Below are 13,834 nucleotides of genomic sequence, written 5' to 3' on the forward strand. Positions count from 1 at the left end.
GACTGGGGGATAATCTCTGGTGTCTACTCAGGTATCTTCTAAGCCTCTTCTCTCCATCTCCATCTACTTCATCTTTGGCACAAAGCGCTCATATCGACGGCCCACCCCTTTTGTTTTCCCACTCTCTTCCCTTTATTTTATCCTTTTAATGTCCATCTTTTCATTATTTGGAGCTTTTCTGCCCTTCCCCACTGTCTACCGCTGATGGCTCCTGCCTTCAGCAGCTTCCTCCCACTTCCCTTGGAAAGAGCTTTAATGCTTCCAGTGTAGTTCCAAGACCCTGTTTTCCAGCAACTTTTCAAAGGCTGCCTGGGGATGGGGGAAGAATTGAAAAAAATCTCAGGCTGTTCAGAACTGTCCAACTTTGTGCTTTAATCGAAGAAAAATATGCAAATATGCGAAGCATCTTTTTCTCAGTCTGGTGCCCTTCAGATACATTGTACTTATGCCTGTTGGCTAAGGATTTGAAAGTATGTTGGACTACAACCGGAGGCTGGTTTAAAGCATTTCCCATGTCCACAGTGGCCAGTGCTGGGACCTATGTTTCTTCTCACTTTGTGTGCACATCTTTTCTGCTCAGCTAAGAAGTTACATCCGCTGCACAGTTCAATCTTACGTAAAGATGAAAATAATTCTGTTCTGAGACCCACTATCTCGTTTTGAGGTTTTCTTTGGAAACTGGAGCCCAGTAATATTGTTCAGTCTTCGTTGGTTCGGCTTCTGAATTCAAGGCAGGGTTTTTTGGGAAGTGGCCAGTCCTCCTGGTAGGGCAGAGTCAGGGACCATGAATGGGAGGTAGGGTGGATGAATGGAAATGAAACTTGGAAGTAGGAGAATCAGATGCTGAAAGGGGGAGATGCCAGAAGGAGAAAAGATTGATTGGAATAGCCAAAGGGGGTTGCAAAAAACCACACAGGACAGAGACACAGGAGTGGGTGGGAGTGTGGAGTATGCTGTGGGACGCGATGGAAGTCTGGAGTCTGCAGATGGTTTAATTCAGCCTGATAAGACTCAGCTTTCCATAGCTGTGGCTCCTCCCTCCCTCCCTCCTTCCCTTCCTTCCTTCCTTCCTTCTTTGAATACATATATCTTCCTTCCTTCCTTCCTTCCTTCCTTCCTTCCTTCCTTCCTTCCTTCCTTCCTTCCTCCCTCCCTCCCTCCCTCCCTCCCTCCCTCCCTCCCTCCCTTCCTTCCTTCCTTCCTTCCTTCTTTGAATACATATACCTTCCTTCCTTCCTTCCTTCCTTCCTTCCTTCCTTCCTTCCTCCCTCCCTCCCTCCCTCCCTCCCTCCCTCCCTCCTTGAATACATATATCTTCCTCCCTCCCTCCCAAAATGCCTGACCTGGATGACTCAAGAGCACATGGCAAGGTTGCCATGAAAAGCACAGAGGATGGTGAGTCTTCTTTGGTCATGCTGCTCTTCCAATATGATTTATTTCTCAGGCAGATAATTCCCCTTGATTGATGGCGGAAGTAAGAAGAAGAAGCATTTGCGGCTTTTCCGCCTTTCTCCTCCTCCCTCACCTTGCACCTGCTGCATCCTGATCTAGGGCATAAATTTCAAGAAACTTCCTTGCTGCCCCTGCTGTGCCCCCATTGGGGGCTGTCCTAGTAGAGGCTGGTATGAGATGGGGGTTACAGTCAGCTGCATTCCTGCCTTTCAGGCTGCGGGGATTCACAGGAGCCTCTGTAATTTTCCTGTAATTTCAGACTGGCAGGACTGAATTATTTCTTTCACCAAGCCCTTGGAAGCTGTTTCTTGGGTGGTTTTATGATATTGTTGATTTATGCAACTGTGGCATTCATTCTTTGGTTCAGCATGTCCTTGTCTGTTGCCTATAGCTCTGCTCAAAATGCTGGTCAGAAGTAAGGTTTAATAAAATATTGAAAGCAAATAAAGGCCTCAGATAAGAGTTCCAAGGGGTTAGTGAGGATTTCAGGACCAGGTAGCCCTCTATCTGCTGTTGCTTCATCAGATGTAAATCAAAGAACCATAGAGCTGGACAGTGTAGGAGGACCATGAAACACAGAGCTGAAAGTTTAAGAGGACCACAAAACACAGAACCACAAAACTGGGAAGCTTAGGAGGACCATGAAGCACTGAGCTGAAAATTTAGGAGGACCATGAAGCGCAGAACCAGAGAGTTAAGCACTGCAGAAGAATAATGGATCTGAGCAGGAACTCTGGAATATGCATATTGATATAAATTTAGTAGCCCCCTTAGAAGGACAATCTGAATGCAATTTTTTAAAAAAGTAATCCAACCAGCAGTTGGGGTTACTTATTTATTTATTTTTCTGTCATATCCTACACCGCCCATCTCGTATAGCAGCAACTCTGGGCAGTTTTCAAGCAAAGGGTTCTTGGTTCTCCTAAATGTCTTTTAGAACATGAAAAGACAAAACCGACAAATATTTCTTCTATTAAATCTGCAGTTGTTTGCGTCCCAAAGTTTCCCTGGGGCATTTCATTCTTATGCCAATTCCAAACCCACCACGGACAGGGTTAGGGATCGCACCACCCCAAAGAAGACATCTCGCCAAGGTTGGCAAGGGCAGCCAAAGGGAAGGAAAAGAAGCAGATTGTGCGCCGTCACTCCCCTTCTCCGTATTTCAGAGCTGATTGAAGCTGGCCGTCTGCTCTACCTCCCACGGCTAAGGGTAATTGTCCCCAAAAGGGGAATGAAAAGGACGGTGCAGGAGATAATGAACAGGTGTTTAATCAGGGATTGGCCACAGAGAGAGATTCTTGGTGCCAGCAGCACTGAAGAGCAATAAGATATTCATCACTCCCCTTGGCCTGGTTTGAGGTCTTTGGACCGTGAACTCTTTCTGTTACATTCTGTTGCCAAATGGAGTTGGTATCCTCTCTCCTGTTTTCCTTCCCCACATTAAGGCATTTACTAAGCTCCACATGCTCAGACATTAATCGACCATCGAGCATCGCCTCCAACCTGGTGCATCGCTCAGTCTTTTCCCTGTAGCGAAGCTGATGACTCTTCCCTCTCCTTGGGATGGTTGCCCGCTAGAGATCTATCTTCTGAAATGTTTCCGTTGGCTCCTCCCTTTGTCCATTCCAAGCAAAAATCCATCTAGCTTGGAGGAGAGGGCCTTGGAAAAGCGATAGCAGGCCCAAAGCTCCTAATACTGCGAGGCATTCTGTAAATCACGGTTGAGTGTTTTAATCTTACTTCTGAACTTTTCGGTGAGTTGGGATCATCTGGCAATGAGATGACCAGACGGAGCCTAAGGCTGCAAGTGTGGTGCTTTGTTAGACAAGCCAACTGAGGCTGCCATTTTCCTGGCCTGTTGCACAATGATGCATTTGCAAGGACTAATTGAAATGGCATTTGCTTTTATTTTTCAGATGCATATCAGGTTGCAAACTCTGGACTCACTCACTGCCTGTAAATCTTTATTTTTTTTCCAGGCTTGCTTGGCATTGCTTTTGTTCTTTTTTCTTCTTTTCTACAGAATATTTGTGTGTTTTTTTCTCCTGCTTCATTCTTGCACTTGTCATTTTATGTATATAAAATCTCCCCCCGTGGCATAAATGCCTGTGAAGATTGTGCAAAGTTGTGGATTAGATTCCCCAAAGGTGCTTTGCGACACATGAGGGTGCAAAGGGTTTCCTCTGCCCGTAACCCTTTAATCACCTTTCCCCCTGTGTTTGTGCAACATCTTGACAGTTGCGTGATCGCAAGGAGAGATGCAACTGCTTTGTAGGTTTATGCATGCTACATACTTTTAGTTGGGGATCTCCAGGCTTAAGGAGAGTCCCAACGAAATCCCAGCTAAAAGTACGTACAATGGATTTGGGCTACCGTTATCTCAAGAAATCCTTGACACCTTCTCTTGACCGTCAGGAACATTTGAATCGGCATCTCCAGGATCAGTCTCTTGCAGCAACTTTAGAATTGATTTCAGGTGCCGCAGGTGACCTGGAGGCTCCCATTGGCTCCCTTCTGTGTATAGTTTCGATCAGAGACACATGTACAATCTGGAACAGAATTGCCCCAAGCAAATCAGAGCACATGATTTAATGGAGTTGTCTTGGGATCAGAGACAGTAATATATAACAGCCTTCGGAAGGGGATCAGTCCCTCGCTCCATCAGGCTATTATTTATCCTTGGCATGGCATTTTCCCCTGAACAGAGCATAGCCCCACCAACGAGATCACTTGTATTCCCATTTTATGGCTGGTAAACACACGCACACAGCACAACACTTATTTATTTATTATTCAAATTTTGTTACCACCCATCTCCCCCAAAAGGGGGACTCTGGGTGGTCCCATTATGACTTTCTTAGGGGTCAGCTCGCCATCAGCTGTTCCGGTCTGGCAATTCTGTTTGGCGGGCATCCTGTGAGATTTGCGACTCCGAGAAGCCAGACAGTAGAGTTTTGCTGGATGCCCTGGTACTTTTTACCTCCCTAACTGAATCCCCGCTCTGGTTTTAATTACCTCTTCCAGGCTGTGGGTGGGAGGGTGAGCGCCCTGTGCTCCGTGATTACGGCTTCTTAAAATTCTTCTACAACCCACGGTTGGTTGGAACACAGGATGCATCATCCGGATGGGCTCCCTCACCCCCACCCCCACCCTGTCGGCTTGGAGCAGACACCTGCCTGCCCAGCTGTTAATGTCTGCTGGCCAGTTGCAACTTCCCAGCCCGGATTGGTGTGGGAGGGTGTCCAGTTTTCCATCCTTGGTCCCGCACTGAGCTGTCAGCCTGTGTTGTATGCATGTCTCGTCTTTACAGGGCCGTGGGTTCCTTCCAGATAATCCACCGAAGAAGGGCTGGGTTTTTACAGGCCTGGGTGGTTCAGCCACCCGCCCGGCCAGACAATCCCAAGTCTGGGTTTGCAGCACTTTTATTTTCCCAACTCAGTGGGGAGGGGAAACCATCTGCTCCGATCCTCGATGGCTTCTTTGGAAGTTCCCTTCCTCGTTGGGGAAGCGTTGGACTACAGCCCCCATCTGATGTCCAGCAGGGCTGAAGGGCATCATATCGGGGTGCTGCCTTAAAGGTGGGGTGCACAAACGGTGAGCTTATAGTGCCTTCAAAGCTTGAGCTGCAATCGCTACAGCTCCAGGCAAAGTTGCTTGGCATTGTAACTGTTGAGGTAACAGAAAGGGAGGTTAATAAATAAATAAGATTTAATTTTTACTGTATTTACTCCCTCCACTGAGCTGGTGGGTGGCTAGGCTCCCCCAGAAGTTAAGCTCAGGGGGCCTTAGAGCATTGTGCAGACCAGGCCACTCATGAGACCCTCATATGATTGATTTGCTTGGGTAACAACACAGAATGTGAATAAAACTGTTTAACATTATTGCAGGGTTAGGATTTACTGCAGTGTTTCTCAACCTCAGCTACTTTCAGACAGAGTTTTGGCTGCAGAAAGGTGGGCCGGAGCAGGTGTTGAACATGGCTAGTTGTTGGACGGGGGACCACCAGGACATCGTCAGAAGACACCTCCTGGACAAAAGGCAATGGCCAATCCATTCCATATCGCTGCAAGAAGACTATATGGAGGTGCTTCTGTGTAGTTAGTGGGACTGAAGTTTGTTCCAAGGGACGCTTCGCTGTCCCTTTGGTGACATTTGGGTTTCACGAAAGTAGGAAATAGGGAAGGAAAGGTTACGGCCTGGGCCCCCAGCAGCTGCCAGGATCTCCAGCCGTTGGCCATGCCGGTTGGGAATCCTGGGGGCAACTGTCCCAGCCATTCTGGAGGATGCCGGAAAAGCAGAATTAATGCCTGTGTTGAATAATGCCTTTGCTTTCTCTCGTCTGATTCCTTGTCTCCTAGAATTTCTCTAGCCCCTCCCTTCTCCCTTTATAAGCAAACATTCCTGCTTGTTTATGGCTTAACCAGCCAAATTGAGAAGGGGGGAAAAAAGGGTCTGCTCCTTTGTCTTCCTAAACTGGCAAGGAGAAAGCTGGGAAGTGTCTGATTATCTGCTTAACTCCAGGTCCTTTTAGATCTGCAATTACAGGCTCGAATCAATTCTTCACACTAATTAGCCCATCAGGACGTGGATCATAACTAGAGTTCTTTTTGTTTTTGAAGCTGCTGGGAAGGGAAGGGTGGGCCTCCCCATTGCCCGGACATTGTGCCCCCTCCACCAGCGTTACATTCCACCAGCTTAAAAGAGCCATGCAGCCCGATGCAATTTATCAATCGGCGGGCCAATGAGATCAGGAGTATTTATTCTTGAGTGTTATTTCTTGCTTTGTGTCTTGATACTTGAAATCACCTCTGAGGTTGACAGTGATGTGGGCAGCATTAATTCTCTCCCCTCCCCTTTTTTCCCCCTTCTCTTTCTCATCAGGGCAGCACACTGAGAAAGCGGAAAATGTACGAAGAATTTCTGAGCAAGGTTTCCATTTTGGGTGCGTAGCTGTTCCCCTTGGGGAGTTGGAGAGTTGACTTTGCTTCGATGCAACATGTGCAGAGTCGAATGGGCAAAGCCAGACAATAGACAATAAGCCTGGGGTGGGGGTGGTAGTGGGGGAGGTCAGCCATAAGCACAAGAGACACAATTTCCAGTTTAAAGCTGACTCAACACCTCACATTGGATTGCTGAATGTTCAACCCCTAATGAGGAAACTACGGTTTACCAAGTCTGACCACTGGCTGAAGTAGAAGGTATCCAGAAGGTGAGGCCAGGAGCCCACCTGCAGATGCCCAGAGATAAATCCATGATCTTTTGCATACAAAACATGGACTTCTGAGCTCCATCTTTCCTGCCAAGGAGGATGCCACAGAAGCCATGTTGTCTTGCACCGCCAGGACGTGAGTAGCAAGACTTCACCAGCGCATCTCCATGGCTGCCTCAGAGTCAGAAGGAAAGAAGATGCAAATGTAACACGACAAGATCCTCCTGAGCTGAAATGTTCTTCCTTCTGCTGCTCACTTCACCATCACAGGGGAATTTTGAACAAGCATAATCCTTCCTGGAAGATATGAACTGGCACCCGTTTCCTCCCCTCTTATAATCGTTGTAATTGTCTCTCATGTGGGCAGTTGGAAAGCTGAGAAAGTGTGGAGAGATACGTGCCCTAAACGATTAGCTTTTCCAGCTGACAGGTGGGGACCTAATAATCTGTTCCCAGCAAAAGCATCTTGTTTGAGCACTCCTCAAGTTGTTTGAACAACATGGTCCTTTCTCTTTAGTAGACTGATTTTCAAGCAAGCAACTGCCCGAATCCTTGTGGTTGTGCTAGCTGGGGCTGATGGGAGGGATAGTACAACCCAGGGAGAGAATCTCCTCCCACCCCCCACACATTGGGGTTTTCCTTCCCTGAGCTTTGATTGATGGGACAGTTGCAAAGATCTCCCCTCCATTGCAGAGAAGGGTAACGCTGCAAGGCCTTGCAGTCAAATTTTCTTCTGATAGTTCCCATCCCTTTCAGAGAAAAACTCCCCAGGAACCAAAGCTGCAAAGGTCTGGGTGGGATTTGGGACTGTGCCAAGAGTTAGGACCTCTTCTCCTGGCTCTTTCAGAAGGAAGAGCATCATAAAAATGAAGATTGCGATAAAGCTGACAACAACAACGACTGTCTAGCCAAGCACCAACTCAAACAGGAAGAATTCATAGAGGACTGGGAGAAGAGTGGCTCCATGTCCTACTCTGCAGAAGACAGCCTTCTCCTTGATGGACTGCCTGGTCCAAACTCATGGCATGAAACTCATGGCCCAGCACTATGGCTTTTCAAAGAGGCTGGCTGGCTGATTTATTTATTCACTTGTTAGATTGATATCCTGCTTTTCCTCCAGGAAATACTTCTGTGAGGTCGGTTGAGAGATCACAAAGGCTTCATGAGAGCTCATGAAGGCCAAAAGTCAAAAGTCCCATGAGACATCATGCTTGATGGTAGACTTGAACCTGAATCTCCTCTAGTCCTAGACCAACACCCTAACCCTGCCCCACAGTGACACTTGTGATCCTTGCAGCTCCCATTCACATCCAGTGGAAAATCTCTGGTGAGGATCCAACTGTGGCTGGTTGACACATCCCGTTAACGCATTGCTAGTACTGACCATTGTTTGTTGAACAAGCCACGGTGGTCTAGATCACACGTTAGGCAAAACCATAAGCTAACCACACATTACGTGAAAGCAGAACCAGTCACATTCAGTGCATTGGGATTCCAGTGGGCAAAGTGGATCTGGTCAGAAATGTGTTTTCGCTTGCCTGCCTTCTCCCATGTTTAAAACTGGGTTTACTTGTGCCTTATTATTATGTTCACCAATGACGAAAAAACATGCTTTAAACTGTTGGTGCTTTCATTTTATGTTGCTGCCAAGCTTTTGCAGGCTAACCAGGCAGGAGAGGGGGAGTAACCAATGGGGGGGGGGGAGGAGGAAGGAAATGTTTGCATTAAAAAGTTGCATCTAGATAATATATTAATAATAATAATAATAATAATAATAATAATAATAATAATAATAAAAAAAAAAATACAGCTGCCCAATCCTGCAGATGGGACAGCTAACAAAAATAATTAAAACAATTAAAAACATAAACAATGAAACAAGATAGCCTGAACTAAAAGCAACCATTGAAACAAGCATGACAGGGTCACCCCCACCCCCCAACCCAGGCCTGGGACCACAGCCAGGTTTTGAGAGCTTTCTGGAACCCCAGGAGAAAGAGTGTCATCCGTATCTCTGGAGGGATGCTGTTCCAGAGGGTGGGGACCGTGACAGAGAAGGGACACTTCCTAGACCCTGTAAGGTGGCAATGTTTAATAGAAGGGACCTGGAGTGCACCCACTTAAAACGAAGCTTGGCAATGGCAGAATTTCTGCAGGTCATACCTTTGTAGAATCTGCAGGGGTTTGAAGGTCAAAGGCAAAAGCTGCATGAAGGATGTAGAGATGAAAGGTGTTCTTATGAAGGTTTTTAGGAAGGTTTTCTCAAAAGTGTTGATGAAGATCTGATCTTGGCTGAACAGCCAAGGATTCAATTAATTTGCAGAGTTCTAGGCTGCTAAAATGGGGAAATCAGACAGATCCTGCTGAAGGCAACCCTTAGGACCCTACCAAATGTCACTGATGACCTCTTTTCCCACGCTGGGACCCTCTAGAAGCCTTGGACTCCAGTGTTCATAATCCTCAGCCACCGGTGTTTGGTTTTGAATAAGTGGGCAGGCAGGATGAGTGTCAACTTGACCTGCCCAAAGGTCTGCTGGGTTGCTAGAGGCAGGCGGGTAGAAGAAGAAGCACAACCTTCACTGTCCTGCTGCTTTTTTATCTCTTAGGATCCCTGGACAAATGGGAGCGCCTGACTGTGGCAGATGCCCTAGAGCCTGTCCAGTTTGAGGATGGACAGAAAATTGTGGTTCAGGGGGAGCCAGGGGACGACTTTTTCATCATCACAGAGGTAAGCCTGTCGTCTTCACGCCAGCATCTTTCCCAATGGTGTCATCAAATGTCGGCCGTCCTGTAGGGCGTTCTCCTAAATGTGGCCGTAGCTTAGATGTTAACTACTGTTGGGTACCAGGTATGATTCCAAGCCTCAGAAGGGTGAGACACCCAGGGTTAGCTGTCTCTCAGTCACCACCACTACTACTGCCAATTTACTTGTTTGTTTGTTTAATTTCTATAGCCGCCCACCTCAACAAGCGACTCTGGGCAGCTTACAGTCATAAAAGCCATAAAACAGTTGAAATAATTAAAACAATGAAAAATACAAAATAGATCTACAAGGCCACCAAACAGGGCCGCAACTGGGGGCGAGCAAGCGGGCCATGTGCCCCGGGCGCCGTGCTGGGGGTGTGTGTCAAAATGAGCGCTGGGGGGGCATGCCAAAATGGGCGTGGAATCCATGTTTACCCTGGGTGACACAGACCCTAGTTGCAGCCCTGCCGCCAAGTAAGCAATGCATGGATACTAATATAGCCAAGAAACGGAGCCATTAACACGCTTAGGGCCGCAGGCCTGGGCACATAGCCAGGTCTTCACGGCCTTATGAAAGGCCAACAGGGTTGGGGACATCCTGATCTCTGAAGGGAGAATATCCCAGCGGGCAGGGGCTACAGCAGAGAAGGCACGCCTTCTAGTCCCTGCCAACCAACATTCCTTGGCTGATGGGACCCGTAGCATACCCAACTTACCAGATTGAATTGGTTGGGTAGAAACAACTGGGAGAAGACGGTCCCTCAGGTAACCCGGTCCCAAGCCCTGAAAGGTGACAACCAACCCCTTGAATTGCACCTGGAAACACACCAGCAACCAATGCAATATCCACCCCTCCTCCTCCCGGCTCATGTCAAGGATAGAATGTGGTCTTCCAGATATTGCTGAACGACAGCTTCCAAAAGCGCCAGTCCATAGGAAGGATGCTGGCATTACTGTTCGGTAACATCTGGAGGATGGCATGTTCACCACTGCCTTGGACGCAAGGCCTGCAGCTACAGAAATGTTTTTCTTGGCTTTGAATCTGCACAGTTGATGGAAACAACACAACATACTTTTTCATAGAGTGTGCTGCCCAGCTGCTAAGACTTCAGTGTCATTTTTGGTAGTCACACACGAGCTGTTCATTTATTCCTCTTGTCTCGGCTTCCCCACTGCAGAGACCCAGTTGCTCTTTGTGGGGTAGACCCTAGACTTTTCTCCATTTGTTTACATAAATTAAATTTAGAAACTGAATTCAACATAAATTAAATTTAGAAATTTAGCAACCTCTCACCAATTTGACTGAATTGGAAAGCTAACAGGATCCCATCGGATTAGTTCTTGGGTGACCATCCACCAGGAAAGCTCCATGGCTGTAGACGTGACTGAGAAATCAAAACAAAAAAAACAAAAACCCATCTTGGAAGGAAGAATGGAAGCAAAGGTCTTCTGCACAGTAGCCGTGAAAATTACTCCCATGTATCCACAAAGTCACAAGGATTTGAGCTTGACTCAAGGGAGCTTTTACTTTATTATGTACTATTGGATTGGTCCCATGGACTCTAGAACCTAGCTCTCTTTTAGGCGTCCCATAGAACTGCTTTACCCTGCAAAGAATCCTGGGATTTGTAGTTTGTTGAGCCATGGAGAAGTCTCTAGGAGAGACACTTAACCTCACTCCTGTGTAATCCTACAATTCCCAGGACTGTCTGCAGAGAGACCGGATGATTGATCACCCCATTTTCAGTCTCCATGGAAGGAGATGCTCACTGACGCCACAATCCTGTTTTTCTTTTTTTGTCCTTCCTGGTTCTCCTCCCAGTTTGGGGCTGTAGCTTAAAGGCTCATTCCATGAGGATTTACAGCCATAACATGCCAAGAGAATTTAGCTCTCTGGGCTGAAACACCAGGGGGTCTACTTGTTTCCCACTTCACAATATATACACCAACCTGCTTGTCTCCTGAGAATTGTGCTAGGCCGCCATGCAGGGAGAGATGTGAGATGCTGGGCAGGGAGGGCACATGGTGAAACTGGAAAAGAACCCGGCCCTTGATTGTCTCTGTGCTAAAATGTTCTTTGCTGGAGCCTGTTAAGCCCATTGCATTCTGTTTGCTGCGCCTGTGTCGTCTTAGTTCAGCCCTTTGGTGGCACCAGCACAAAAGAGGCTGAACAAAGCCTTTTGCAACAAAGGGATTGCAAAAACAGAAGGCTGCAATGTTCCCTTGCCCTCTATCCAATATTATTTCTCAGGTTACATGAACAAGTGGTTGTGTTTTCCAAAGCTGCGTTAAGGGCCCGTCTGAACTCGGGCACCATGTCTGTCTATTAAGGGTGCCCAAGTCTTTTCATTCCATCTAGAGCAGGGTTTCTTAGCCTTAGCAACTTTAAGATGTGTGGACTTCAACTCCCAGAATTCCCCAGCCAGCCATGCCCAAGAGAAGGGCAACTTGGGGGCAGAGGAAAAGTGGACCTGACAAGAAATGGCCAGGGGGAGATCGCCTGAAGTTCACATATCCATCCCAAACACCCAAACAACAGAAAAGAAAGTCTAATGCAGTGTTTCTCAACTGTGGCAACTTTAAGACGTGTGGACGTCAACTCCCAGAATTCCCCAGCCAGCCTGGATGGCTGGGGAATTCTGGGAGTTGACGTCCACACGTCTTAAAGTTGCCACAGTTGAGAAACGCTGCTCTAGAGACACTTCAGCTCCTGTCTAATGGGTGTGCTTATACATAAACTTTCCAGGCGTGAGACGTTTCAGTTCAAGGGATCAGGAATCAACAATGGGCAAGACATCCCAATAATGGTAAACAGCAATGGTTTGAACAGCTGGTGTTCCTAAAGAATGCCTGAACGTCTGCTTCGTTTGGTGAAAACTGGGGATGGGGATTGATGTTTTTTCTCTCCCAAACCCTTGTCGTTCTGTCTGCCTTCAGACATTTCTGAGATCCCATTTCCCACCCTGTTTTTCACCCAACTTCAGGTTTTCCCAGCCTGGGCAGATGTGGAATGCATCTGCTGGATTTTCAAGGTCATGGAATTATCCCATTTGAGATTCCTGGCACTGAGGCTTAGAACCTTAAGCTCTGTGCAGGGATTGTTGCCATAAAGAATTATGATTTGGCAGGGGGACCTCTTAGCAGATGCGCAGCTCCAAAAAAACAAATTTGTAGCCATATCATAAACGGTACTTAGTGCTCTGGGGAGCTCTGCCGTTTTGATTTCCTCAAAATAAATGTAAGTGTGTGTGTGTGTGAAAGGTACTTGTTTTAAAGAGCCAGGGTGGGATTTCTCAGTTTTCCAATCCAGCCCAAAAGAAGTATAACACCAGTAAACAGGAGTTGACATACTAAAAGTGGAATATATATGCACAGGGCTATGTGCAGATGATTTGGGCTTTGCATGAATATAGCATCTCTCTGCTAAGAATTCAAGGACCCGTGTCCTTCTGGCTTCTGCATAAACCTGATGCTTTAAGGACTTGACTCCTTAAAGTTTATCAGGTTAGTTATCTATCATCACCATCATCGTCACCATCATCATCACCAGCCTTCAAGTAAAAATCTTGATTCTAGGCATCCACCTGAACAAGTCCCTGCTGTTTTCTAGGCAGCATTTTCAGAAATGCTGAAAACTCTTTTGCCCTTGCCTTCTTCTTCCTAGGGCTGAGAGAGAGGGACTGGCCCAAAGCCATCCAGATGGCTTCCATGCCATGGGCAGGACTAGAACTCACAGTCTCCTGATTTCTGGCCTAGTGCCTTTAACCTCTACATCCAACTGGCTCTCAAAAAAAGTTAACTTCTGCTTTATTGAATAGCAGGAGGTGCCAGGTTCACACAAGCTCTAAAACGCTTCTCCCAAATCATTCTTGAAATATGTAGAGCCGTGTTCATTGGCAAAATGCTAGCAAACAATGAATGGAATGTTGGTGAGCAAAACGTTGGTGGGCAGCAAGGGCCCCTGGAGTTGGTGGACACAGGAGAGGTCTGAAGAGTTGACCTCTGTCAACCAGAAGCTGATCTTTATTATTCCCTCCAGGCAAGTAACATGAAAAAGACAGTTATTAAGAGATCCAAGACATGTTTAGTATCTTTCCTTGCGCAGCCCCGCTGCAGAGCTGCTTCTCCACTAGATGAGAAAAGAGACAACTTTAGCTATTGATTGGGCAATTTCTCATTCAAGTGCCGTGTGAATCTTCAACATTTCCAAAGAAATGGCCTCTTTGCTTGAGATGAGAGAGGACCCATGCAAGTCAAGATTAGCAAAAGGGGGCGCTAGGAACAGCGGCCTGACTTGGCCAGAACTTGGCAGACTGAAAGATATCTTCAGAATGTATTGCAGCCAGCTCTGGATAGTCCATCCTGTTCCCAGAAGCCCCTCCTAGAGATGGAGTGAGTGCAGGTCAAGTGGTGGATAAGAAGGGCCTG

The 13,834-nt window shown here is 47.0% G+C and overlaps 1 protein-coding gene across 4 annotated transcripts in view; it reads left to right on the top strand.

Moving 5' to 3' along the window:
- PRKAR1B (protein kinase cAMP-dependent type I regulatory subunit beta) overlaps nt 1-13,834 on the top strand; it is a 75,782-nt gene that overhangs the window by 44,924 nt on the left and 17,024 nt on the right. For all 4 annotated transcript variants that reach the window (XM_063314894.1, XM_063314892.1, XM_063314896.1 and 1 more), the window contains 2 exons: nt 6,334-6,394; nt 9,268-9,389. In XM_063314894.1, coding sequence (XP_063170964.1) covers nt 6,334-6,394; nt 9,268-9,389 — 183 coding nt within the window. The remainder of the gene's footprint in view (nt 1-6,333; nt 6,395-9,267; nt 9,390-13,834) is intronic.

This window comes from Candoia aspera, chromosome 14, assembly GCF_035149785.1.
Source record: "Candoia aspera isolate rCanAsp1 chromosome 14, rCanAsp1.hap2, whole genome shotgun sequence".
In the NCBI taxonomy this organism is placed as follows: domain Eukaryota; kingdom Metazoa; phylum Chordata; class Lepidosauria; order Squamata; family Boidae; genus Candoia; species Candoia aspera.